The following is a 27882-nucleotide window of genomic DNA, read 5'->3' as shown; positions in this document are numbered from 1 at the left end:
TCTGGCAGTGGCACAGGAAGATGACATGGCCAATCTGTGCTGCAAAGCTCTGATTGGCATGACTGTTTTTTGTTTTGTTTTTCCAACTGAACAATCAGCCATCACAACAGCAGGCCTGTTTGAGTCGCTGAAGATGTGGGCAGCGATTGAGATGTCCAGAAGGTCACATTACACCCAGCAGATGTTGTTGTGATTCTATCAAAACTTTCATTACACATTATTATATCTGGAATCTGGATAAATTGGGACCAGCTTGAACTAGTTGATGACAAGAATCTGAACAAAGACCACTGTAGGGCTGCAACTAATAATTATTAAATACTTTGCTAGGTATTTACTCAATAAATTGCTTTTTCCCCTGTGAAATAAAAAAAAAAATGTGCATTATAATTTCCTAGAGCCTTTGTAGCATCTTCATATTACTGCTTTTACCCAAACGTCAGTCCAAACCCAAATATATTCAGTTCATTAGCACATACAATGCAACCAAGAAAAGCTGCAAATTCCAAAGTGGGACCCAGGGCTGCACAACTAACTGAAATGTTATTGAAATCACAATATGGCTTTCTGCAATTTTCAAATTAAATGAATGAATGTTGTGAGGCACAGATTTCCTGTCCTGCACATCAGACTTAAAAAAAAAATCTTCATTTTGGTACAGATTTGTTGCAAAAAAAAAACACCATAGTCATTTTAACATGTTTTTCAATCAAAATAAGAATAATGATGTGAAAATTATCATTACCTCTAATATCGCAAAAATCATATCGCAATTAAAATACCAGTCGAAATAATTACTAATAATTACAATTGAGTATTTTTTCAATATCATTTAGCCACAGTTGAAACTCTGAAGCTGAACTCTATAATCCATTAGTATAATGTGTGTGTGTGTGTGTGTGTGTGTGTTGTTGTTGTTTTTTTTAAAATTGACTTATCAATTAACCTACTGGCCTAACTGTTTCAGATGAATGTCTGATTTTTTTCAGATAGGGTTAGAATTTCACAGATCACTGAGTGTGGATGAGTGTTACTATGATGTTATTGATACAGATATTGATACAGCCTATTAGCACTGATACTTAACGATACTAATATTAATTCTACTCCCAACAGTGTAGTGGAAAAACAGACATGAAATGAAAATGTGCTTATTGATATTTAAGTACTGGCCAGTTTGAAAGCGGTACTGGTTTAGTATTGGACAGCAGTTGAAAGCCATCCCTGTCTCTGAGTATCTTCACTACTTTACAACCACACTTTGTGTACTGTGTAGTGAATTGTACTGTAGCTTAAACCTGTTGTATCTACAGAGAGTTAAGGGACTATATTAGCTGTTACTCAGCAAGACCCTGCTTTGTGTTATTACGAACCGTTTTTGAGGCATTCCAGTCAAAACCAGACTCCGAGTCACAGTACTCGTATTGGAAAGAGCCAGGCAGGTCTGGCTATTATTAACAGATGTTGAATTGTAAATGAAAAATTGTGACGCTAACATTCAGCATCACAAATACAATCCATGCCTGTCTCTGTCTTCTCCAGCCTGACCATACAAAGTCATGATTAGATACGGGGCTTCTGTTAATCTAAATATTAGGCTCTCAGGTCTACTCTACTCATAGCCCATAGTTTCTGCCTGACGATAGAGAGAGAGGTGTTCAAAAAGGATGATGATTAGTCTAAAAGAAAAGCAAGCATGACCTTGTGGAGGTTTCTAAACATCTTGTCAACTCAGCAGTTGTTGTTCATCATGTAACACTTAGTTCATCTGCCACTTACAGTCATCAGCTGTGACTTGAGCTTTTTCACAACATTTTCACCTTCACTGCATGCAAGGAAGTGGCATGGACTCGTGCATTCAACTGATTTTCTTCAGCTGATAATGTGGGACAGATATTGTACAGTAGCTTCAACTGTGTGCCCCTGTAGTTTGGATGTAAAATGACACAAATTAATACAGCTGGTAGATGTGGCTGTGCTTTTCTGTTCAGCAGTAAGAAGGGTTGGGATACATTTCAGAAGCTGTCGGGTAAATTGCCTAGAGGACATGTGGTGTCTTTGTGGAGGCAGTAAGTGACTGACAGACAAACTCAGGCAGACCGTCTGGTTGCCAAAGCTGCACTGGGTGTTGCGAGGCCTCCTTGATTTGAAGGGGTGCAAGAAAATACTACTGTAGGCCTAGATCTAGCATGTAATGTGTTTCATAATTCTGAGGAGCATTTTTATTACAGTCTGTTGTCTGTGTCTGCCTGGCTCTTATCAGCTGTGATGTTCACTGGGTGGAAGCATCTTGACTTTTATGATCCGCCATTTCTATCGGACAAGTGTAGGTCTCCTCCAACAGTCATACAATCATTCAACTGTTCCTGGTGAGTCATTCTCAGCTGTTGTCAGTGTCTCCGTTTTCACGCACACTAATTTTACACAATTGATACAGGTCATGTAAGCATCATTTTCCGTTTGGATATTCTTATTATGCCTTTTAGAGGCTGGCAATGTCAAATTAAGACATGTAGGATGCTGATATTACTCAGATTTAAGGAGCATTCTTTAAACATGCATTTAGTGCATTCAGAATATGTGTCTCAGTTGGGTTTTTTATTGCAGCCTGTGACACCTCCTCTTGCCTGTGTCTATTGTAAACAAACCAACTAGCTGGACAGTCAATCTGTGCATCTCTGGTTTGCTAGGCTGAGATAGAGAGGCATGCACAAAAGAAAACCCCACATTTCTGCCCAGGAGGAAAAACACATATGCTTTGAAATACTTTGTAATCAATAGTTTTTTGGATATGTGCAAATACTGTAACACAGACTGTTTCAATAAAGTGATTAAACCAATAAAAGAGGGAAACTGGGCTCCCAAGGTTGAACAAGTCCTCCACTTGTGAAAGACTTGATAAAAAATACTATTTTGATGCAAAGATGCAAATTGGCTCAAGTGGCTCTAACTGTTCCATGTAAACAGGAATATTAATATTCATTTTCACTAACCATGCAAACAGCTTGATAGAAATATTGTCTTTCTTTGAATAAGGGCAACAGAATATTTTTTGCATGTAATAGACTACATGATATGGTAAAAAAAAAAATCTATTATTATTTTGACGGGTATGATGAGTCATGATTAGTGGGAATGATCATTTATGCATCACAATTTTGATTTTCACTGAAAAACTATTAAAATCATAATGATGTGACATTTGTTGGGGTCTGTACCAAAAAAATGTTTTCCTATATCTGGCAAACAAGACCTGTAGACCGGGACGTCTCTACAGCATTACACCACTTTGTGATAAAGATGTTTTGTCACACATTTCCTTTTATCAAAAGATTTCAATATTTATATTAATTATTAATTGTGGAGCCCTAATGTAAATGTAATTAATGTTTTCATGCTGAAAAGGTAGTAAGACTTTTCCAGCAAAACCATTATCTTGTATTTATTTCCCTGAGAGCTGTTGCAGTAACCAAGGAGTAGATGTAAATAAAGAAAAGCAGATGGGTTTAAGAAGATGTTTCTGGAAGGCGTCCCTCATATTTCAGTCAGTTTTCCAAACTCTGCATGCCCCACGATCATTAACAGAAATGCCAGTGCCTCCCTAATGCTATTATGTGGCATGCAGGCCTTGGAGACCCCGAATGCCTCCCAATCTGTCAGCTCTCTGCAATTTGCAGCTCTGTGCAGGACGAGCCCCAGAGCGGTAAACAAAGCTGGTCTTCAGGAATGTTGGGGAGGAGCCCTAATAGTGTGTAGAGAGTCTTTTCAGTCGGTGTTGGTTTTGAATTTTATTAAGCATTTTGCTGGTTTTGTTGCGTATTGAATGTTTTGTTCGTCTTGCCACAAGTTCTTCTTTCTGTCAGATGTTAGTTCTGTTGATGTACAGAAAAAAAATCAACAGAAAATAGCTCCCATCTGTTGCCCCTGGCCAGATGTTAAAAGGCAGGCTAAAAATTCCAATAAAAATCACATCATGTTGTGCTGTTTCTGTCAGATTTTTTGCATCTCTCACTGCTTCTATCTTTCAGCGTGACCTTTTCTTACATTTTTGTCATCCACTATACCCCCACAGGAGTATAACTATCACTAAGCGCTTGTGAGAAACTCTCATTTTGGTTGGTCATTAGGCCGCCTTTCACAGGATGTGGTTGTTTTTGCAGATGCCTGTACCCTCTGGCCCACTGCACTGCTGCAAACATAGTACATCTTTTCACAGAGCATATACGGTACAGCAGGCCTATTCAGTAACCATTTAAGAAGGGCCAGTTTTGAAAAAAGTAAAGTGCCAAGTGGCTAGATGTTTACATTTCCTATGCCTGACCTGCAAACCTAGTAATTTAAATGTGTAAAACAATGTACTTTTTATTATTTATTTATTTTTTCCCTCCACTTTCAGGGCCCAACAATATGGATTGCCCGCTTGTCCGGGGCAAGTAAAATACCATGTTGGGCAAGTAAAGAAAGAATTAGAAGATCTTCTAATAAACAGTGTAAACACACATTAACTTAAGATGTTATTAGGTTATTTAAATAAAATCACAATTCTATGTTTTGTCTATAATTTTATATTTATGAATGTTTAAAGGGCTAGATTGAGGTCTTTTAAGGGCTGGAATTAGCCCTGGTATCTTGACAGCCCTAATCGAAATATAATGGAATTTTTATATAAATCAGCTCAATAATATCCAACAAGGATGGGATATTTCTGGACACATCTGTTGACTTAGCTACTGTCAGCGGTGTCTGACTTCCTCTGTATATCTTACTTGGGCAAATACACATAAAGTCGGTCTGACTTTCTGAGTTTGAGGGCTGGGCAGACAGTCAAGGAAGTGTGTCACTGGAGTTGTGGGAAATGGCAAAGATTCAGGAGGAGGCTGTCTGACCAAATATGGAAACACACACACACATACATGTGAACTCACCCACCTCTTTTATCTGTTGTCTCCAATAGAGTTGTGATCTCAGCTTGACGTTTTTCTGCAGAAAACATGCTTACTTGAAATGTTGCCCCACCACTAAGGCTATTTCCAAGTTGCTGACAAACTAATAGAGGTTTTAATCTTTCTTTAGTCGTGTTGTTGGTGTTGTGGCTGCCCGGCTGGTTGCTTGGTAATGTTTAGTAGCTTAGCTCAGTATGAGGGGCATCATAGGACTGCTTAATGAACCACAGTTATTCCTTTGCATTCTGTGGTAGCTTGAAATGTCGGTCATCTTAGTATTAAAGCCTCTGCTGCTGCTCTGTTACAGTCGTTACATGTCTGCTGTTAGACTCCATGAGTCACTTTGGATAAGACTGAACACCTGAAGTTGTAAATGTGACCATTCTCTTCTTAATCTCTCCTCAAGCGTCTCTGTCTCCCTCTGTCTCTGTCATGTCAAGTATCTGACACCAGTTGCCAAGATAACCAGCTACCTTTGCGCAGGCCTACAACAGCATGAAAGTTTCCAAACCACAGTCAGAAAGAAAGTATGTAGTATGGTGGATAATAGCAGCTGACGCCAGCTGAGTGTCGGCAGATCGTTGCTCCATATATGGAATAGGCAAAATGAGAATCAACTCCTCCCCTCTGTTGCTTAACGGTAACTGAGGTATTTCACCTCAGTACCAGGACTGAGCCTTAACAACATTAAGCATGACTCATGTTAGGAAAACATCAAATAGTACATTTTTAACCGAAGTATAGTCATCCTAGTCGTCTCATTAAATTAAAAACTGTTGTTTTCAGGGATAATACAAACTCTTAAAAGTTTTAGGCAGTGCTTGATTTTAACCGATATGTCTTCAAGGTCAGGAATATGTTTGAATTTGAATGAAGAATAGAATAGAAATCCTTTGTCGCGGTACAGAACACAATGGCAGTAAAGGTTAATATGCTTGGATTTGAATATACTCCTTTGGAAAAAAGTTTTATTTTCAACATAATGTGTTGTTTTCATCTACACAATCACTCATTTAAAATCTTTGAGGCTAATATTTAAAATGAAATACTCCCATCATCATATTTGTTATTCATAGCGAGATATATCCTCTGTTGAGCCCTCTCTCTGGACATTAGCAAGCGTTAAATAATCATGATCAAAACATACAGTAAAAGTTAATATGAACAGCTGGTAAAGTAAACAAAGTGACAGTATAGATAATATACATTGATTTGCGGTGTGTGTCTAAAGCAGGCTTGTTCCATTTTGCCCTTTAACAGCCTCAGTCCAGCCTTTTGATAATTAATTAACATGAAATAAGTATATTATTATGATTTAATTTAAATAACCTGTTAACATTCAAGTAAATTGGTGTTTTACATTGTTGATTAGAAGATCAGTATTGCATTAGTGGGCTTATCAAACAATTCACTGGTTAGGTCAGTTGTTAAGCACAGAGACAGTTGTTTTTAAAAGTTTTAACTCAGGCTGTTTCAGCACAGGGGATTTAGAAGAGTCGATGTGAGTTAAATAAAGATGTAAAATGCAACAGGTACTTGTATTCTAGGATTACAATGGTGCATTGATTTATTTCCCTGTACTTTTATAGATGTTTCTTTTCAAAATTGTGAAAACATACAATGGAGAAAAATAAAAAAAAAAGTGCATGGTTAAACTCATTTAAATTCCCTACTTTGCTAACAGGCTGGATGTTACATTCCCTGTGTCTGATCTGCAGTGTACTTTGTCAAATCTGAGTAATTAAATAGGCCTGGTATAGACACCCTTAAAAGGCTATATGAGCTGTCATCAGGACATGAGAACCTTTTCAAAGGGGAATATCTGTGTTAAAGTGATTACTGCTTACATTAAAGTGACCACTGTGCAGCTGTGTCACAGGGAAATGTAAATACTGTATCATTTGACTTGTTTTTGATACAAAGATAGTAGCTGTGTGGTCACATTTCTTGGATATGGATGAATGTCTTCAAATTTCTTGTAAAGATAGATCTGTGCCACATTAAACCTCCAACAAAATGCATTGTTCAACACAAAGACACACACACAGACACACAAAAACACACATTTTTGTCCCTGTTAGCTGCTGCTGACACTGATGACAAAGACGTCTGATTGACTCTAGTATAAATTGTAGATCTATTTCTTTCCTGCTGATGCTCACCTGATGCTTCATTGAGTTTTTTTGTTGTTATTTTTCTTGCAGATGGATCTACGGTTACTTTTAATAGCAACATTATCAGCAGTCCTTGGTAGCAGCTGGGCACAACAAGGTAAGAACAAGGACGTGTGTCATAAACTTGTTCAAATTTTGCTCAGTTTTTCTTATCTTAACTGTTAATTATTAGCTAGCCCAAACTGTAGCACATTTTCCAGCCCTGTTAACAGACACTCCCATGCAATACAATCACCTCTGTATTCATTATTGTACATAATGTGTATGTAGATAATCATAGTTTGACTTGTCATGTGTCATGCTCTGTGCATTTGGGTCAAATGTTGCCCTCTCTTTTCTTTTAGACTTCAGGTGCCTCTTTACAGTAACATTTCTTAACTGCTTGTCCAATCTTTACCCAAAGTTACTACAAGGATTTTTTAAGTAATTATGAAACGGTCTCAATTTAATACTGATGCATCTATATCACCTGCAGGAGCAAATGAGGCCCTCAGTGAGAGGATTAGATTATTATTTCAGTAGAGTTATTCTTAATGCTCGCCACTTTGTCAGATTCTCCATGAAATAGTTAATTATTAATGTCTGTTAAGAATTTAACCCATTAAAATGTATTAATCAGTACTTAATCAATAGTCTAGAAATGGCAGTCTCATGTGACATTGTTTTGTTTGGCAGAGGCATTCATTGAATAACTTGAATTTATGACAGGAAAAAAATAAGAGAAATGAGAACAAATTTGGGGGAAAAAGTGTATCTTATAAATTGTTAATGATTACTTGATTGTTAGAGTATCAGTTGAGGAAAATGCACAAAATTTGTAACCCTGTCCTGAAATCGGAGGCAAAATTACACTGAGTAGTACATTAGCCAGTTAAAAAGAAGGACGGGGTTTTTTATTAAGATAGTTATTTTTGATGTTATGTTTTGTGGTTATTGTAGTAGAAGCATTTCTGCTTTCATCTGTAGGGGCCTCTAAAATCAACAAAGTAGAAAAAAATCCTATCTGCCTTTTACAGAAGAGGTTCATGGCTATGTCCCATGTTACCTCAGATCTTTTGTCTTACTTTAAGAAATCCTAAGTATAACTATAAACGCATGAGACTGTCTATATCCTGTCTAACTTCCCTTGATGCTAGCTAGCTTGCTATAGGCTAACGAAAGAGAAAAAGCTGGGTGTTAAATTTTAGCTTTGTATTGAAGCATCAATAGTGTCAGAGAAGAGGAAAAAAACACCTTTTGAGGGACGTTCTCTAGTAATTTAGGATAAAGTTTTTAACTGATGGATCATGTCAATCAAATTATAAATGAACTGGCTTGGCAGTTGATGCACATCTATTAATACATGAGCCTAGAAATTCAAAGCAGCATCACACAGTTGGAGTCGCCTGAGAATCATAATGTTTCAGTGTGCCATACCAACCTAACAACAGTGGTGCTGCCATTTTTAACAGGACAATTTTGTAATAGTTTAGGATTTTTTCACTAACTGCAGTTAGGAAGCATGTTTCTATAATACCACAAATCTTGGATGTCATTCCAAACTGAGTAGATTGGATTTTAGACTTGAGAAGGTTCTGTAGCGAGGCCCCAGTTTCCTAAGAACAATGAAATACAGCAGTACTTTTATCCACTTCACTCCTCAAATCTTGTATTTCTTCATTCATGGTTTTAATGACTATGTGGATCCAGCTAGCCAGCGGTGGGAGGATGTTCTTTTTTTACAAGGTGAAGTCACCACTTGGTGAGCTGCCTGGAGCTTTTCTCAGCATGACTCAGTTTTCTGAACTGGGAATGGGTTGTGATTTGCAGCCAAGAACCAAAGCTGGTTCGAGTTAGTGAACTAATGGAAATTCTGTTTTGTCGTCTTGGCTAAAAGGAACTTGTGTTGTCTCTTTCAGAGGGAAGCGTATGTCTCAAGGCGAACGCACAGTCGTGTGGGGAATGCATCCAGGTGGCTGAGTCGTGTGGATGGTGCTCAGATGAAGTGAGTTGCATCACTAAAGCTACCAGCGAAGTATTGTATCGTATGAATACAAAAAAAAATCTGTAAGATCTTTAACTGTGGGTGTGGCACATTCAGAGTTTTCTCTGTGGTTTGTGTGGCAGCGTAGTTTAATGGTTGAATTGCACAAAAACGGCTAACAAACACAGCTGGTAGTCATCATTCTGTGATTGGAATAATGCAATCCAATAAATATGAAGAATAAATTTTAACAATGTCAACTTTGGCAGATCAAACATTTCATAATGTCTGCATTCAGCAGGCTGGACTCATTTGGATCTATTCAAAACAAACAAATTCAATCCAAAGATGATTTGTGATTTTAGTAACAGAATATCATTATAGTATTTTTGATGATTTTTTTTTAATCATTGAAAAAGGGAGGCAGTGTTAAAAAAAATAAGAGAATATTTTTCTTTACTTCCTTATATTTATTTTGTTATCTTTACTATTTATACAGATAGATACATCTATATATATGTATGCACATAACCCACACCTACCCTATAAGTACATAGAGAACAAATGCAGAGTAGTACTAGAGAGCTGAGAGACTACAGAGAGTTCCTCTTTCCAGCCTTTTGACCAAAGCCAAGTAAACCACAACTACTGCATTAATCGTAAACATGAGTCTTGTTGCTTCTTCCCCCACAGTGGAAATTTTGGTTGAATAATCCTGCTTAATTAGAAGGTTTCTGTACCCAAAGCAAGTATTTTTACTGTGGCGTTAATACTAATAATAGTGAACAGACCACAGTACAGGGAAACAGGGCGATGAAATGTTTCTTCGCTCCTTCACGGAGAGTCAGCATAGGGCAAACAAAGGATACAAATGATAGAATTCTATATCATACTGTGCAGCAAATGTTCAGGAAGATTTTTTTCTATGTCAAGCAAAATTTGTGATATGTCCCTGTTGTATTGTAATTGCTTCAAACTTACATTAATCAGTGTGAGAAACCAGGCCTAAGTTGGACAATAGTTGCTTGTTTTCCTGTTCTTACAAGCCGTTTCACAGTTTAGTGTCACACGATTTTTTTTTTTAAGGTTTGCTGTTGTTGGTAAGTAAAATGTACAGTGAATGTACAATCTTTTTTGTTGGCATATCCCCACCACTAATTATTTCTGATCTTGAACTGTTGTGTTGATCAGAAGCCATCAGTTTTCATCCCCAAATATCATCTCATTGCTTGAGATGTATAAAGACTGTACCAATTACTGTATTTGTCCAAACTGGCAACGATTGGTTAGCCAAGCCTTGTGAATCAGCACTTCCTCTGAAACTGTTCATCAGTGTGACCTTAGTGAAAGAGAAAGAAGGGTTGAGTGTTTTAGTCAGTTTGGCATATGTCAAGACAGAGCTGCATTCCTGTTAAATCTTGCCTGTACTTCTCTGTCAGATTGCTGACTGATATATCCACCCCTTAGCTGATGAAATCACAACATGACTGCAGTTTTTATTGTGGTCATTGAAGTACGTAGAGTTTAATCTTCTCATGCTTACACGACATTTGATGTTTAAAATCAACGGAAAATCACTGGACTTGAACAACAATCTTAAGTCCTCCATAAGCAAAGTGCATGGCATCTTTACAGTCTCACTTCACTGCATGAACTACAGCTGTGAATGCTGTGTATACTGCCCACTGCTGACAACATCATGTATATTATTTCCTGTGTGACTGAAATCGATTGATATTTTCTCACCTGCTCTTTTGAACATTATGTCCTCTATTCCCCCCGCGTAGCTTTAATCTTCTTCAGGGCAAAATGTGTCTCATTACAGTGGTTCTCAAACTTTCTAATAGATCTGATCTGATGTGTACACTGAGATGCAGGGGAGGGGGAAAAGGGCCTCTGTAAGTCATGTGGTTTTGAAAGAATTAGGTCAAAGCACTATTTCTGTTTTGACTGAGTTCATTGTCTCAAGTTCTCCTGCACTGTGCCTTGTGGGATATCATGCGCATTCAATCTATATTCTGAGCCAGGCTTCCCAGTCATCTGTTTCCTCTTGTCTCCTGCTGCCGAAAAACAATGGCCTGAAAAAAACAGGCACTTAAAGTACAGTGGATCGATTCCAGTGGCTTCAGTGGTTGAGAACGCTGTTTGACTTCATGTCAGACGTCCTTAACAATGTGTCCGCAACAGATAATAGCAAGTTTATTTGTTGAAAAGACGGAACAAACCACTATATCATGCACCATTTATTTTTACAAGAACTTCACTGACTAAGTCAACAAGGCTGTAAATGCAAAGTGACATATTAAAGTGATAGTTTGGGTTTTTTGAAGAGGGGTTGTATGAGGTACTAATCACCAGCGTATTATCTACAGTAGATGGCGGTCGGCACACAACCAGTTTGGAGAAGCAGCAGGAAAACCATGTAGAAAGCTAAGCGATGTACTGCTGTGGACAGGGTCAGCAGTAGAGCTGTGATGATCAATTGAATAATCGATCATTAATCGATTAGTAGTTTCAGTAGTTTCCTGTTGGAAACGGCTGTCTGACTGCAAGGCAGAGGTGTAAATATTCTAAATATAATATACACTTAACACTGTTTTTGCTATTGTTGTTCGTTGAAGTTGAGACTTCTTAGGTGGCTAAAACATGTTTTGCTGCTGGCCTTGTCCACAGCAGTACTTTGCTTAGCTTCCTACACCGGTGCGTCCTCCGGTGCTGCCACTCCAAACTGGAGGCATACAGACTGCCATCTACTGTAGGTAATACACTGACTATGGATTAGTAATTTATGCAACTCGACTTCAAAGAAATCCAAACTGTCCCACACAATTTTAGGTGAAGTCCTCTTCCTGTAATACCTTTGTCAGTATGACTGTGTTACTGTGCAAGCTGTCAACATGTTTCTTCAGACCAGTCCCAATAAGACAAATTCCTGAACCTTTACGGGACTCTTCCAGATGTTTCTGCGCATACATCACCTCTTTCTTTGGGAACTTTGTATCAGTTGGTCACGACATTTAAGTTTAAAATGTCTTGTTACCCAGAGCACTGTTGTATAATGACCAGTAACTATGTATGCCAGATTTTTTTTTTTCTGTTACATTGTTTTAGGTGTGGCCTGATACTTATACTAACGTTAGTTCTCCTCTGAGTGTCTATAAACAAAGCTGTAACCTAAGGAATATTATTTATGTTAGACACAAATTTAATTTAAAATATTCCTCACAAACACTTCTTCTGCCATTTCTCAGAACTTCCTCAGTGTGGGTGAGTCCAAGTCAGCACGTTGTGATGATCTGGAGTCCCTGAAGAAGAGAAATTGTAATGTGACCAGTATTGAGAATCCACGTGGAAGCATCACCATCAATAAGAACAAACCCGTGACCAACCGCAAGAAGGACGTGGCCGAGAAGCTGAAGCCTGAACAGATTACCCAGATCCAGCCCCAGAAACTCACCCTGACACTCAGATCTGGTAAATAGTCAACATGTGTGTTTTGTCAGCAGGATTGAAATTGAAACTTTCGTGAAGTGGGGAAATGTATATATATACACACACACACACACACACATAAAAATATGTATAAAATATGTGGAAGGACACATTGTCTTGTTCATCTCAGTCTGGTGTAACAATAACAGGTTAAAATGTAATGTTTTTGCTGTTGTCATAATCTCTTAAATTTCACTTTTCACCTTTTTTTTCGCTTTAAGGTGAGCCTCAGACTTTTGACCTGAAATTCAAGCGTGCTGAGGACTACCCCATCGACCTGTATTACCTTATGGACCTCTCGTTCTCCATGAAAGATGATTTGGAAAATGTCAAGAACCTTGGCACTGACCTCATGAAGGAAATGCAGGAAATTACCTCAGACTTCAGGATCGGTAAGGAAAGCTCCACTCTTAATAGAAGAATGATAATCAACAGAAAAGCTGTAGTGTTAACATTACAATATTTGTAATAACAATTTTTTTTTTACAATCCTTCGTTCTCTTTTTAGGTTTCGGCTCATTTGTGGAGAAGACCGTCATGCCTTACATCAGCACCACGCCAGCCAGGCTCATCAACCCCTGCACAGGGAACCAGAACTGCACCAGCCCTTTCAGCTACAAGAACGTCCTAAAGCTGACCAACAAGGGAGATGAGTTCAATCGTTTGGTCAGTCAGCAGCAGATCTCAGGAAACCTCGACTCTCCAGAGGGTGGCTTTGATGCCATCATGCAGGTTGCTGTATGTGAGGTATGAAGTTGTTTTTTACGGGTTGCTTGTTCCTCCATTTTATGATTTCTAGACAAGAATGTGATGTAAATCTGTAAAATATTCATGAGAAAACTCTCGTTGTCTTCCCAGGAGCAAATCGGTTGGAGGAACGTGACTCGTCTGCTGGTGTTTTCCACCGATGCTGGTTTCCACTTTGCTGGTGATGGCAAACTGGGCGGCATCGTCCTGCCCAATGATGGGAAGTGTCACCTGGAGAACAACATGTACACCATGAGCCACTACTATGTATGTAGTTTATCATTTATTTAACATGCATAATGTATCCAGGGAGAGCTGACTAAGCATATGTGCTGCTTTCAGCTTGACTGAAGAAAAAAAAAGACACAAAGGTTGATGTTTTTGCGAGAGGTGGCATCTGAATGACGGAGGAGCCCAGAGGTCATGGCTAACATATGAAGCTCAAAACCACAGTATATAACAGTGTTTGTTGCCAACATGCAAAAGACGGAAAAAAAAAAAATAATTCAAATAATGCATAATCAAGTTTTATGGCTGGTAAAAATATAGTTTTGGTTGGTTTACTTTCTCAGGTTACCTGCCTTTGGCAGATGAGCCATGAAGTTAATTTTGGATCCTGGTCTGGGATTTGAAGTGGCAACTGAATTCTGCTTTTATTCACAATCATGTGTTTTTTGTTGTGTTGTTTGACAGGACTACCCCTCCATCGCCCATTTGGTTCAGAAACTGAGTGACCACAACATCCAAACCATCTTTGCCGTTACTGAGGAATTCCAGCCTGTTTACAAGGTGAACTTGGTGTTTTCTGTACATTGTGCTTGTAAAATTCAACTACCATGAAAATATTGACTTTTTAACTCACATCATATAAATCTAAAAAAATCTGCATTTATTATCTGTTCACTCTGTTTTTGTCTTCAACCTTTGTGTCTCTTTCAGGAATTGAAAAATCTTATTCCCAAATCAGCTGTTGGCACATTGTCCTCCAACTCCAGCAACGTGATCAAACTCATTATTGATGCTTACAATGTGAGTCAAACTGCACCGACTTCACATGACACCTGCAAAGAAAGATTACAATAAACAGTGCTTAAGGTGGAAGCTGGACTAACAGGAAGTTGTTAATTTAAGCCCTAAATTGGGTTGATCAGAGATCAGTGATCATTATATTTATTATTTATTAGAAAATTATTTATTGAGCAGCCTCAGAATTGAGCTTTAGAGCGACGTTTTTATCACAAGAAGTAAGTCAGTGAATCAATGACACATGCAGTATTAGCTACCCAATAAGATTTCTTTCATCATGATTACGGATATTGGCGCATTTTACTTGTACTCGCACTTGTGCATTATCTGTACCAGATACTTGTTTTAATCGAGTACTCGCTCAACCATATCATGTACTATACTATAATTGAAAGACAATTAAAATTGGACAAACTTAAGGCAGTACTCCTGTGACTACTTCTTCCTTTTGTTAAATACTATGCACACATTCTGGATACATTACCCATGCCACTGTATTAATGAGACCAGGCACTTAAAAGTCTGCAAGTCTGCACAATAGAAGGAGAAGGCCTGTATGCACAGGCTGAATTATCAACATCTTTTTACACACAAAGGTGCACTGTTGTCACCTCAAACTAGAGCCTGTAGTGACTGTTTGAACGCTCTTGTTTTTGAACAGTCGTTGTCATCTGAGGTGATTCTGGAAAATGGCCGGCTGCCTGAGGGAGTTTCCATCACCTACAAGTCCATCTGTAAGAACGGTGTGGAGGGAACAGGAGAGAACGGCAGGAAGTGCTCCAACATCTCCATTGGAGACGAGGTAGATATGATACATTTTGTTGCAATTTGTTTCCATATGTTAAAATGATACAACTAAAAAAAAACTATGTCTCAACTCAAGGAAAACCCAGATAGCACAGTTGGAAAAGCATTTCCACCACAACACAAGGGTTGCAAGTGCTCATTCACTGATAGTAGTGTTGTTTTATAGCTTGGACGTCCTGTTTCTGGGGTGTGAAGCTGGTAAACAACTTTGCCTCCTACTGTTTGGGGGAACTGGCTGTTCCAAAAAGAGACACAAAGGAAAAAATACGTTTAAAAAAAAAAAAAAGTCTCTTTAAAACATAGTCATGTCTGAAAAATGGAACACTGAGCTTTGAGGCATCCACCTTTATAGTTTTAATGACACTAAAATTTCCTCTGGTTTCCAGGTGTCTTTCAAGATCTCCATTGAATCCCAGAAGTGTCCATCGCACGGCAGGACTGAGACAATTAAAATTAAACCACTGGGCTTCACTGAGGAGGTTGAGGTTGTTCTGAACTTTATCTGTGACTGTCAGTGTGCCACAGAAGGGAAGCCCAACAGTGAGAAGTGCCATGAGGGCAATGGCACCTTCGAGTGTGGAGCCTGCAAGTAAGTATCAGTGCTGCTGATCTGTGTACAACAGAGCCTTAGAGGTCTGTGGGGTTTCCCTTTCAACCACAACTGTACCTCATTAACCTGAAAAGGGATCTGCTTATTAAAAAAATACCAGTTGCAGTTAATGAATTGAATAAAGCTATTTGATTTTGGGCTTCCTTAGTAGAGGAGGAGGGAGAAATGTATGTAGTGTACTTTTTTTTGTTCTGTTGAATTATACTCTGCTCATAATGTTCAACTTTTGATGACCCATTATTACTGGAAAGGTTAACCTCGTGTTTTCTGTGTCAGGTGTAATGAAGGACGTATTGGGCGTCTTTGCGAGTGCAGCAAAGACGAAGTGCGGACGGAGGACCTGGACGCCAACTGCCGAAAAGACAATGGTACAGATATCTGCAGTAACAATGGTGACTGCGTCTGTGGCACCTGCGAATGCAAGAAGCGCGAGAATCCCGCAGAAATCTACAGTGGCAAGTACTGCGAGTGCGACAACTTCAACTGTGACCGCTCCAACAACAAGCTCTGCGGAGGTGAGGATTGTAGAAATACAATTTGAATACCAGTTTTGTTGTAAACTCTGTGGTAACTCTTGTTATTGTCTGTATTTTACCAGGACACGGACGCTGTGAATGCAGGAAGTGCATCTGTGATGCCAACTACACTGGCAGCGCCTGCGACTGCTCCCTGGAGACCTCCACCTGCCTCGCCAAGAATGGGCAGATCTGTAACGGCCGTGGTGCCTGTGAATGTGGAATCTGCAAATGCACCAACCCCAAATTCCAGGGTCCAACCTGCGAAATCTGTCCCACCTGCCCCGGAGTCTGCGCCGAGCACAAGTAGGTTTGAACCTTGTATGTTTGGCTAGATGTTTAAAGTTCATAAATTTTAGAATTTTGCATTTCTGCATGTTCAGACGTTGTATTCCAGACTTGTGAAATGTGATAAAAAATCTCCTTAAAGGAGAAAGAGAAAGAATGTCAGGTAATGTTACAGAGGGATGATGTTGCAGTAATGTACTGTTTGTGCAAATGTTATGCAACCCATTTCATACATTTATTACATAGAATATGTTTTTGATATGTGTCAGTGAGGCCAGAGGTAATTGTTGTTTTGAGGTGTCTTTAAGAATAGTGCTGTTTCTTCAAAGCAAGAAAGTTTTGGGTTTGAGGCACAAGCCTGTCTGTGTACAGTTTGTACATGTGTCCTGTGTGTTTTTATGTGTTTTTTTCCAGGCAGGGCTGTTGCTACCATGCCAACCACACTGTGGTTGTCTTTTCTTCTGGGAATTTAGGGAGTTTTAGCAGCCTGGGAGCATACTATATTCTACAATTAACAATCCACAGATACTATATGTTACAGGCAGATTCCACTCTGTTTTACATGTGGTATATTTAAATTTGATTACTTAAAGGTCAACAAATATTATAAAAAACTAAAGATTCATTATTTCCCTACCACATTTGTATTCCTTGGTGTGTGAATTCTTTAAATCAGAATGTATGCCTTAATGTTGAGATGTACACCTTACAGAAAATATAACTGAATACACCTGTACAGTTGTACAGATTTTATTTTTGGTGTCATGACTCGAGTATTTCTAAAATCTTGGCTATATCTCTCTGGGTACCTCAGTTTTCTTCATCGGCCAGTGACATGTAGTTCACTTTTCACTGCTCATAGGTCACAGTGTTTCTCTGCTTTGTACCACTGTATGCTGGGACTCTACTGCGTAGAATACAACACAGAAAGTGAATCATCCCTCTGTCTTTGTTTTCACAGAGACTGTGTGCAGTGCCGAGCATTCGAGGCCGGTGACAAGAAGGATACATGTGAGCAAGAGTGCAAGTACTTCCAGCTTATCAAGGTGAAGGATCGCGACAAGCTGCCCCAGCCTACAGACCAGAGCTTCCCACTGACTCACTGCAAGGAGCGAGATGCCAACGACTGCTGGTTTTACTACACCTACGCCATCAGGAACGACACCACCAAGGAGGTCTACGTGGTGGAGACACTGGGTATAATTGTCCTACATTTTGTATTTATTAATTTAAAAAAACTGAAAACAAGATGTCGTCATTGTCATGTGTGGAACACAATGCTGTTTAGGTGACTATGTAGTTATTTTAAGTAATCTTTACTGTGATAGTAGGTGTCCCTGTGAGATCTTAACTTGAAGGTACCATATTGTATTTTTGACCACTACTAGCAGCATTATCAAGCATAAGAGAAATCTGATTGCCAATAATTTATAAGGAATGAAATCCATTTAACACAACTGTCAGGCCTCAGGGATACACACAGTACATTTTGGTAACGCTAAATGTAAATCGATCTCTGTTTAAGAAAACTCCACAGGGTATCTTTTGTCACTTTAATACTTTAATGTTAGTAGCAGTAGTAGTGGTGGTAGTCATAATGGTGGCTGTATGATGAGTTTCTTGAAGGGTAACTTCTGAATTTTTCAATCTGGACACCATTTTCTCATAGTTGTTTGTCAAAGTGATTAATGGGGACAATGAGACTGCTGCAGCCGGCCGAAGCAAAACTGAGCTACAGTGTAATTCCTGTGGGCAACTGCGTGCTGTCAAAAGAAGTCTACTAAAAGAGGTGTTTGACAACATTACGGAAAGGATCGATTCATAGGTTAGACCTTTTTTAAGTTTTGTTAAACCAGAAACAGCTGTTATATCGCTCTCACTGAACCCAGCAGACTCCACTTACAGAAACATTAATTTTGTTATTGTAAAACACACTTCATTCAGACTCTACAGAAACAAAATAAAAATCCACTGCTTGTCTTTCCACTGCTCCAACAATCACCGTCTCTGGTTGTTAAATCCAAATCAACTTGTAATAATATTTTCACATCTGTCATCCAGTGTCACCCTCAGTCCTCACTGGGTCTTTTTACATCACACGATGTGAATAAAGGGTTTATTTCAACCAAAGCAGAGCTGATGATTCTTGGAACAGTGGAAAGATGAGAAAAAATGTTTTTGATGAGTTTTATTTTGTTCTGTCAAGTTTGGCTGAACTCTGTTTTATGGTGATAGAATTACTGTTTCTGTAAAAGGGAGTTTTGGTGAAAAATGGCTGTTTCTGGTTAAACAAAAAGGGTCTTGCTCTTTAAAAATAAGTCTGTCTCTATAGCAGTCCTTTCCATACTGTTGTTATAATGTTAGCCTTTCATTGGCAAAATAAGCAGTTTTTGTGGATGTAGTTTGACGTGCGCAGTTGCCTATGTGAAGGGTACAGTCTGTATTAAATCTGACACACGTTGATTATTTATTATTTTGACAGGTGAAACCAATAGGCCACCATAGCTTCCACACATTCATCCTGATTCAATGAGATACATTTTATATTTTGAAACTGTGGACTTTCTTATCACTTATGGTGAGTGTTATGAATTTAATGAAAATTTAATTTGTTTTCTGTGTAATTTCTTTGTATTTTTTTAGAGTGCCCGGCGGGACCTGACATCATCCCCATTGTAGCAGGTGTGGTAGCAGGCATCGTGCTGATTGGTCTCGCCCTGCTGCTTATCTGGAAACTGCTCATGATCATCCACGACCGCCGAGAGTTCGCCAAGTTTGAGAAGGAAAAGATGAACGCCAAGTGGGACACGGTGAGTCCGGCACACCAGAACACCTGGAGCAATAATTCATGGGAACATTAGCTGGAGCACAAGCTTTACTTTTTTTTCCACAGTTCAAATAATGGTTACCTGAAGCCTTCAAGATAATGTTATTCCAGCTGTAAAATTACAGTGTTCACTTGGGGAAATTATACTCTAGTTATGCTTAACTAGGAAAAGGATTGAGTTAGAATAATTTTTAGATTTTCCAGCTGTTAAACTGTATGGAAAATCATCAAACAAGGCCAACATTTAAAGAGATTTAAACCTGAGTAATGTGAAAGACCCCTGATCTTAACAACATCTTCAGCACCGTTGGCCTCTGTCCTTGATCAACCTCTGTGCAGTTCTGTTTTGTCTTTATCCTCTGAGGGAGCGGCCTTGCCTTCCCCTCAGCTGACAGTGCTGCCTCTCGCTGTTCACATGTTACAACTGCACGACCATAAAAGGCAAAGAAGCAGAGAAAGAGGGAGGACTGCTGGGTGATCTCTGATGGAAAGCTCCACTACTGCTCACTGCATGTGTGAAGTCACAGCAGCAGTGTTTATGGGCTGATGGCAGAAAACTAACATTCAACACAGGCAGTGAGAAATGTAAAAATAATGTGCTACTTTATTACTTCACTAGAGGAAAGTCATTGGTATTCTCTCTTAATAAACATGCTATAGCAACATAGTTTGCACTGCCAGGAATGTTTTCACGGTTTTTACTTTATATTTAGCTTTTTATTGAGAGCAAGTCTTATTTAAATATGAAGTATAGGGTTTTTTGCTAATGTAATTGAAATTATAGGAAAGTAATATAAGAGCAAAGGTATCAAACTAAAATCTTGCAAATCACATATTACAGGTCATAAGAAATAAGTAAGTAATAATAACTTTATTGATAAAGATGCAAAAACTGACATTACATGAAAGGATGTTAAAAGATTTAAGTTAATTTATTATTACTTTTTTGCAATAATAAAAACTTCAATTGTTTCCTTAGTGACTTCTGTTAGCTGCGTTTAAAAAAAAATAATTAAATTTGGTAAAGTGAGCCCACACTGAACGCTTAGTCCTGTAAGCTGTTTATATGATGTTACATAAATAATGAAAGCAGTATTGTTTATTCAGGAACTTATCAATATTTTGGTTATGACCAGTCTGTAACTGGTACCGGTTCTCAGCACCCATCCCTACCTGCCATTACACATGATCAAATCATTAATAGCATGTCAGTGATTTTTTTTTTTTTTTTTTAAAGGGAGAAAAAAAACATTGGGGGCCTTTTCTGCTCTGTGCTCAATATTTTCTTGAGACTTTTGTGTCTGTCCATTTTATACTGCTTTTTCCTGCTTCTCTTCATTTCTTTTTCCTCTGTTTTTACTTTTCCATCTTTCCCTTCTCCATGTTAGCAAGGGAATCCAATTTACAAGAGTCCCATTAACCAGTTCCAGAATCCCAGCTATGGGAATAAAGCCGCTGCTCTTTCGGTCAAAGGTTGTATCACCTGTTGGCCTTGTGCACCTGCATGTGCTTTTCTCTTTGCAGAGTACAGTTCTGCTCTTTGACTGAGAGGTTTGGTGACTGCATGGTGTGAAACTGACATGCCTCCTCACAGCTGATCTTTGTTTGTGACTAAAGCTGGTATAAAATGTTGGCTTTTTCCTTGGTGTGTGTTTTTATTTTAACTTTTTTTCCTACTCCTTAGATTTCTGCAGTATGTGTCATTGTCAAGTTAAAACTACGCATTTCCAAATTTGGTGATATCTGAATTTATTGGATAAAATGAGGGATGTTCTTCCTGCTTCTGTAGCTAAATAAGCCATTTGAAAAACACAGAGCTGAGATCAGGCTTTTTTTTCCGTGAAAAGTTGACATTTTGGAGATGCATGCTTTTCACAGGGCAGCAAGTGTATGCTACAGCTATACATATAATAAATCCATTACTATTACTTAAAATATTTAGAGGAACAACTGTCTATTTTGCAAATTAAACCAGGATAAAAGTTACTGTAGCCCATTTGACTGGTCCAGGTTTTTAAGAATATCTGTATGATCTAGTTACACTACTGTGAGGAAAACTTTTCAAAGAGTAGACACATTTTTTTAATTGTGTTCTAAAAGTTAAAACTCCCTGCCCTGATCTTTCTGTCACATGATTTTGGGGACTGTGGTGCAGCTCAGTTCTTGGCTGTGCTCCGTACCTCCCTCCTCCATCACCATCCACCTCCATCTTAATTACTATAAACAGCAGACTCTTGGGTATTACATTTCTTTACCGTCATTAGCTGTTAACCATTACTTAACGGACAGCTTTTGTGTCTGTGTGAACTGAAGAATGCTGATTTGTGTTGTCTCTACTTTAATGAAACACTCTAGCCTGGGAACCGGACAAATCTGCTGAGCTCATGTATTCATTTGCTCTGGCAGAAACTTAATGAATTAGTCTGGCGATGCCTGGCTAGAAATGCTTCAAATATAAACATTAAGTTGACAATATACTGTTCAGTTAGCATTGTCATGTTAACCATGTATAAATGTTGTGCAGCTGTGCAGACTCCTCATTTTTATTCATCTTGTACGTGTTATTAACTCACCCTACAAATTTTAATCACCCTTTATACTCACACAGTATGTGAAGCTCACATTGAATATAAACATGGAACCACTGGTCAGTTTTGTCCTGTGAGTTTATTCAAACAAGATGACCACGTCCTTACTGTTGGTGGGAAAAAAGAGAGAGAAAGGTAGTGTTACTCTGTGTAATTCTACCATGAAGGGAAGTAAGAAGAAAAAAGAAATATGGAGCCTCAAATATCTGGAAGATGCAGTCTGATCAGTCTGTTCTGCCTTGAGGTTCAGTTTTATATCACAGCAGAGTCTCAGGCAAGACCTCACTATAAGCCACTAAAACAAGCTCACAATAGTTTATACACACCACAGTTTACAACATACAGCAGCAATTGATAATTAAATAAGGTGTTGTGACCTCAAACTGCACATTAAATGGCAACTGATCTGATAGAATTGGGCCCGATTCTAAATTTAGTCCATGGTGCCTAATTTGGGGCTATAATCGGGCCCGGCTTAACCAAAAATGTTCTGTAACAACCACCTCCGCTTCAGTGTCACCCCCACGGGGCAGATCATTTAAATACTCTGTGCAGATTGTAGTGGTTCAGACAATTGACTGCAGCAGTCAGACTCAAGTTGCTAAAACCATGGCAACAGTGTCAGATCCCACTTAATATAACATGTTTGACCAAACTGTTGCCTCCAGCCGGATGGTGAGAACAGTGTGGCCACATGCTTAATCCTGGCTTGTCTTGTATGCTATTATAATCTTCAGACCTAATTTTAAAGGGATATTTTTTTCCTGGTCTACTGCTGCGTCAATCGGTTCATTTGTTTGTGTTATGGTGTGACTCCAGTGACTCCTAACTAACCTTTTAAAACACTGAAGTCACACAATAACAGAAACAAACTAACTGATCAAGACAGCAGTGGTCTAGCAATAATAAATTCTGCGTGATAAAATTAAGAGCAGAAAATGGTGGCTGATGGCAAGGTCAAGCAGTGAAAATATTCTAAATATAGTGTATATTTGCGAGGCATGTAACCAGTTTAACGCTACCTCAAATAATCCCAACTATCCCTTTAAAATGTTGACGTTACTGGTAGTGTAATTTTGCTATTGTTACATTACAAAAAGTTTGAAAAGTGCTGTGATTTGTTAAGCTGCTCACTCAGTTTAAGTTATACTTACACTTTTTGTTCTTCTTTGTTTCTTAGGGTGAGAATCCAATCTACAAAAGTGCCGTAACAACTGTCGTCAATCCAAAGTATGAGGGCAAATGATGGAGCTGTGCCTTTTTTGTGACAACACTGTATGGAGAAGAATACGGGCTGAAAGGATGGGAGGGGCGGGTTTTTATAATGCTCTCACTGTTTGTTTGTTTGTTGGTGTTGTTGTAGTCACCAAATGATAGCAAAGCATTTTGCCACTATTTCAGTTTGTTTTACTAACATGTTTTTATTTTCTATGCATCATCTGAATTGTGTACAGTCTGTTTTATAAATGTGGGGTTTTGTTTTGTTTTTTGAACTTGAGAGAATGTGTTGAACAGATTTGTAATTATTCCGCCACAGGACTGGCAAGGTAACAAAAAGCCTAGCTGTGCCTTTTTTATTAGTACCATCAAGCCATCAGTGTTTTGTTGACGGTTGATTGGATGTTGACAATGGGCGACAAATGAAGAGCTCCTTTCCAAATAACCATGTGTACAAGGTTGAGAGGGTGGCAATCTGTCAGCCAATCAGTGTTTCAAAGGTCTTAAGATTGATTTGCTGTCTGAGCAAAGGTCTCATAGTGTCTGTAGTCATTTTGACTCTTTTCTAACGTCTCTGGATTGAAACTCTTCAAATGTAGCAGTGTGGTAGCAATGAAATGTGTACAGTATGTTTTGGTTTCTGTGTTAAGCCATATTTGTATTCACAGAAGAGGACTGAAGGCGTTTGTATGTTTTTTTGAGTGACTTAATCCATTGGAACAATCAATTTAAATGTAGCTTTGTCTAGAAAAAATCTTTCTAGAGTAAAGGACATCAGTGTACAGTCATGTTACTGCTTGGCTCCAGGTTTTACTTGCTTAATTTAAAGCCAACTCAGGTCCTTAATAAGAATTCTTCACAGCAATGCCAAATACACGTAAACCTGCCTTATCTACTAAATTTGCTTATATTGAAATGCCTTGTTTTTATTTGTAGGATATGAATTTGGAGAAGAGTGCCACTTTTTTCTACAAGTCAGTAATTCCACCCGACTCTTTCGTGGTGCCTCGATCAAACTTTTTTTTTTTTTTTACTGAAAATAAATGGTGAGATTGTCATTTAGTCTTAAAGATAAGGTAAGGGAATGAACTCTAGATCTCTAGAATTTGGGGGGTTTTGTAAAGAAAAAAGGTTACACCTATCACCATTGTTTTTAAGTGCCTTTTTTAATTTCAAAACATTCACATTTGCAATTCTGTATTTCTGAAATTATTTATTGAATAAACATGGAAAACAATTTTACCCCTATATTGTAAAAAATATTGTGTAATTACTGTTTTGTATATTCGTGCTTCTACTCACTGGTGTGTTCAGTTTGTCTCCATAGCTAGCCTTATGCCTGTTTTTAATGTTGGTATGTGAACAATTACTGGACAGTATCTGCTTTTGTCCTTCAACACAGCTCAGGACAAAATGGCAAAACTGGTTACTGATTTGTGCCTTCCTCATCTTGACAAATGGAAGCGGTGGAAACTGCCAGTTAGTCAACCAGATGAATTGTCAGGAGAATAATTTTGTATTTGTTTATGTCTGTCTCTAAATAATTTGTCAAATTCCTGGCAATATTTTCAAATGATGTTGTTTACAAGTAGCATGATGTAGAAAGTTTGCTAAATTTTCATGCAATTATTCATGTTTTAATTGGAGCATGGCAAAGGACAGTTCACCCCAAAATTCCATGTTTTTTCTTCATATCTGTAGTGCTATTTTTCATCTAGATTGTTTTGTTGTGATTTGCTAAGTTTTGGAGATATCTGCCATGGAGACGTCTGTCTTCTCTCGAATATAAAGAAACTAAATGGCACTCTGCTTGGGTTACTCAAAACAAACAAACAAAAATATATTTGAAAAACTCAACAACAAGGTTTCTTTCTAGAAATCATGACTCCGAACTGCACCCACCAACCATATCACTACACTACATAACTCAGTCATGTTAATGGGAATGCCCTAAAAACTTGGCATTTAACCGGGGGGCGGTGCTTTATGACCTGTGTCACACAGAGTGTTAGGCGCCTGATGCGTGTTCTCATTGGCTCTCATTGTCACTTTTTGAACAAGGTAACAAAACCATGATCTAAAAAGTTGTTGAACTTAATCTTTGCCTTATCTCCACGGCTCAACATACAAGAGACCTCATGCCTAATTGTAATGCCACTACTGCATCAGGTTAAATCACGCCCATCAAGATGAAACGCCATGTTTTTAGGGTGTTCTGGTGCTACCATGACGGCTCTGTTCAGGAGTCCACCAATGATGTTTCCATCCCATGCTGTCATGAGCACAAGCCTCTCCTCCATGAGTAGATGCATGCTTCCCTCTGTGCAGCGTTACAGTTGGAGTGGAAGAAAAAAAAATAGTTCCAGCATCAAACTTTGTACAACAAGATCTGTGGATTATCTTCTGTAACTGGGTCATGGTTTCTCAGAAGAGACACTAATGTTGACTTTTTTATATGTACTTTTTGGTGCGTTGAGCACCACAAGTCACCATCTTGTACCATTATATTGGTGAGACGGCAAACATCTCTATGGTTGATATCTCCAAGGCTCAGCAACCCACATCAAAACTAAGGAGGAAAATGTATTTTTGATTTGAGGGTGAACTGTTCCTTTAAGTCGTATTAGTAGTCAATCTCAAAACAGGAACACATTAGAAAGCTTTGTGTTGTGATGAGTTTCTCTTTATATAACAAGCTTGAAGAAAACCTTGTAACATTATTTTGCTCATATTTAATCCAGCTGACTCTACATAAACTGAAATCACCAACATAACACTATACTGAGACTGGAGTGATATTTGTCATGCACATTTTGAGGTGGTCCGTCGATGTGTTTTACACGCCCATTTTCATCGTAAAACGCGTAAATTCACATAAAGAGGAATCCGTGTGTGGTAAAATTAGTTAGAAAAGGAGGTTCAAGTGTAAATTTAAGTCTAGGCTCCAAACAACAGACAAACAGATGTGAAAATACGACTTTAGTCGAGCATAAAAACCAGCTAAAAGCTAAAGCTCGGACTTCATCGTGACACCGTCAGCCAATCACGTTTCGCTCCATCCCCAGTGGAGCGTGACGCCACGAGCCCAGGGCTCTCCACAGGTGATTGGTGGCCTCGGCCGTCCAATCAGAGGCCGTGTTTTACAGCAAAGTTGTTAACCCCCAACAGTAGCACTTTGGTTGCCACCTCTCTAGTTTCAGCCTGCTTTACATCGACAGGAAAACACTGACTTTTCATCGAGCGATAAACGCTATTTGACGAACTGGATATAAACCGGACAGCGGCTCTTCCTGTCTGCTCACCGTTTGTTTCTTATTTTAAAAGAGAAGAAGAAGTAGCTGTGGCTAACGTTCATGTTAGTTGTCTGCCTCTGTGGCTAGCTGCGTCGTGTTGCCTGGCGTTTCTTTTTTTTTTTTCTAACTTCTGACTTGCAGAAATGTTGACCATCTGTCTGTAAACCTCCCGACGGGTGCTGAATGGTCGCCTTGGTGAGTATTTTTCTTGTCATGTTTTGTAACTTGAGTCGACGGTCGTCAGAAAGGCCCATCGTGAACAGTGTTTCTGGCATCAGATGATTTCATACACGCAATCAAATTCCTGGCTGGTCAGCTGGATGCAATTCAGCACTAAAAAGCACAAGTTCCTCATCACTCTGCCAGCCCTTGAAGTGAGGAGACTGTGATATCGATCGATTCAGACAAAATGGATGTTTTTCATTGTGGTAAAGAAAAATCTAGTTCACTGGTTGTTATATTAATGGTAAAATTACAATGTCGGAAACCTGATCTGGCTCGATATGGAGAGAAATCACCAGAGGAAGGATGACGTGAGGAGAGATGAGGGCTTCAAAGACAATCTGACAAGAAATCATATTGGGATTTCTCATCTTGTCTTTAAATGTAACATTGTTGGATCATGAGCTGAGGGTGTGTGGCTAAACAGTGCCAGGCAGTCCCTGTGGTCTGTCAGGGAACTGCTTGGCCCTGGCCTGCATGGGTCTGACTGGATCTCTCATATCCCCTGCATTATCTCCTGTAACCCACGATCAGGGTTGGGTCAGATTATTTTGAGGTGTTACTGATACACTTTGGCAATTTTTGTAATTAGCAACATAGTCCATTAGATTAATCAATCAGTCATCAATAGAACTCCAACTCATGATTATTTGTATTACATATTCAGCTTCAGATTATTTGATTGTTTAAAAAAAAATGTGGAAAATGCTCATCACACTTCAAAAGACCAGACCTTCAAATTCCCTGTAACCAACAGTCCAAAACCCAAAGACTCTTCCATTTCCTCTCATAAATGCCAAATGGAAGGAGAAAAAGCCATATTTCCACCCAATGTGCACAGACCTTTTAGTTCCAGGTACAACTTTTTATGGTACTAAAAGGTTCCTCCAGCCCATTGTTCTACCACAGTCTTAAGTATAGCTTAAACGATTAATTGGTTATGAATTAATTATTAAGCTAAATTAGTTGCCAACTATTTTGGTAATCAATTAATTGGCTTGAGTAATATTTTTAAAGGGAAAAAAAGTTAATTCTCTGATGTCGGCCTCTTAAATGTAAATACTTTCTGGTTTCTTTACTCCTTTATGACAGTAAATTGAATATCTTTGAGTTATGGACAAAACAAGACATTTGAATACATCATCTAAATGGTGATCGACCATTCAAAC

The 27882-nt window shown here is 38.6% G+C and overlaps 2 protein-coding genes across 2 annotated transcripts in view; both read left to right on the top strand.

The window, feature by feature from the left end:
• Positions 1-24446, top strand: part of LOC146318050 (integrin beta-1-like) — a 33409-nt gene extending 8963 nt beyond the window's left edge. Inside the window, exons 2-16 of the mRNA XM_084731413.1 lie at positions 7148-7214; positions 9016-9101; positions 12332-12554; positions 12794-12964; positions 13081-13319; positions 13431-13586; positions 14013-14108; positions 14259-14348; positions 15007-15147; positions 15539-15741; positions 16039-16277; positions 16361-16583; positions 17527-17762; positions 19209-19375; positions 23161-24446. Coding sequence (XP_084587539.1) covers positions 7148-7214; positions 9016-9101; positions 12332-12554; positions 12794-12964; positions 13081-13319; positions 13431-13586; positions 14013-14108; positions 14259-14348; positions 15007-15147; positions 15539-15741; positions 16039-16277; positions 16361-16583; positions 17527-17762; positions 19209-19375; positions 23161-23226 — 2403 coding nt within the window. The 3' untranslated portion in view covers positions 23227-24446. The remainder of the gene's footprint in view (positions 1-7147; positions 7215-9015; positions 9102-12331; positions 12555-12793; positions 12965-13080; positions 13320-13430; positions 13587-14012; positions 14109-14258; positions 14349-15006; positions 15148-15538; positions 15742-16038; positions 16278-16360; positions 16584-17526; positions 17763-19208; positions 19376-23160) is intronic.
• Positions 24447-26363: 1917 nt separating this feature from the next.
• LOC146318049 (enhancer of polycomb homolog 1-like) overlaps positions 26364-27882 on the top strand; it is a 37328-nt gene continuing 35809 nt past the window's right edge. Inside the window, exon 1 of the mRNA XM_084731458.1 lies at positions 26364-26686. The gene's annotated coding sequence lies outside the window, so the exon portion shown is untranslated. The remainder of the gene's footprint in view (positions 26687-27882) is intronic.

The sequence above is a fragment of the Lutjanus erythropterus genome, chromosome 12 (assembly GCF_056507025.1).
Source record: "Lutjanus erythropterus isolate fLutEry1 chromosome 12, fLutEry1.hap2, whole genome shotgun sequence".
In the NCBI taxonomy this organism is placed as follows: domain Eukaryota; kingdom Metazoa; phylum Chordata; class Actinopteri; order Lutjaniformes; family Lutjanidae; genus Lutjanus; species Lutjanus erythropterus.
Note: the sequence above shows the minus strand (reverse complement) of the source record. Positions and strands in the feature narration are given on the sequence as shown.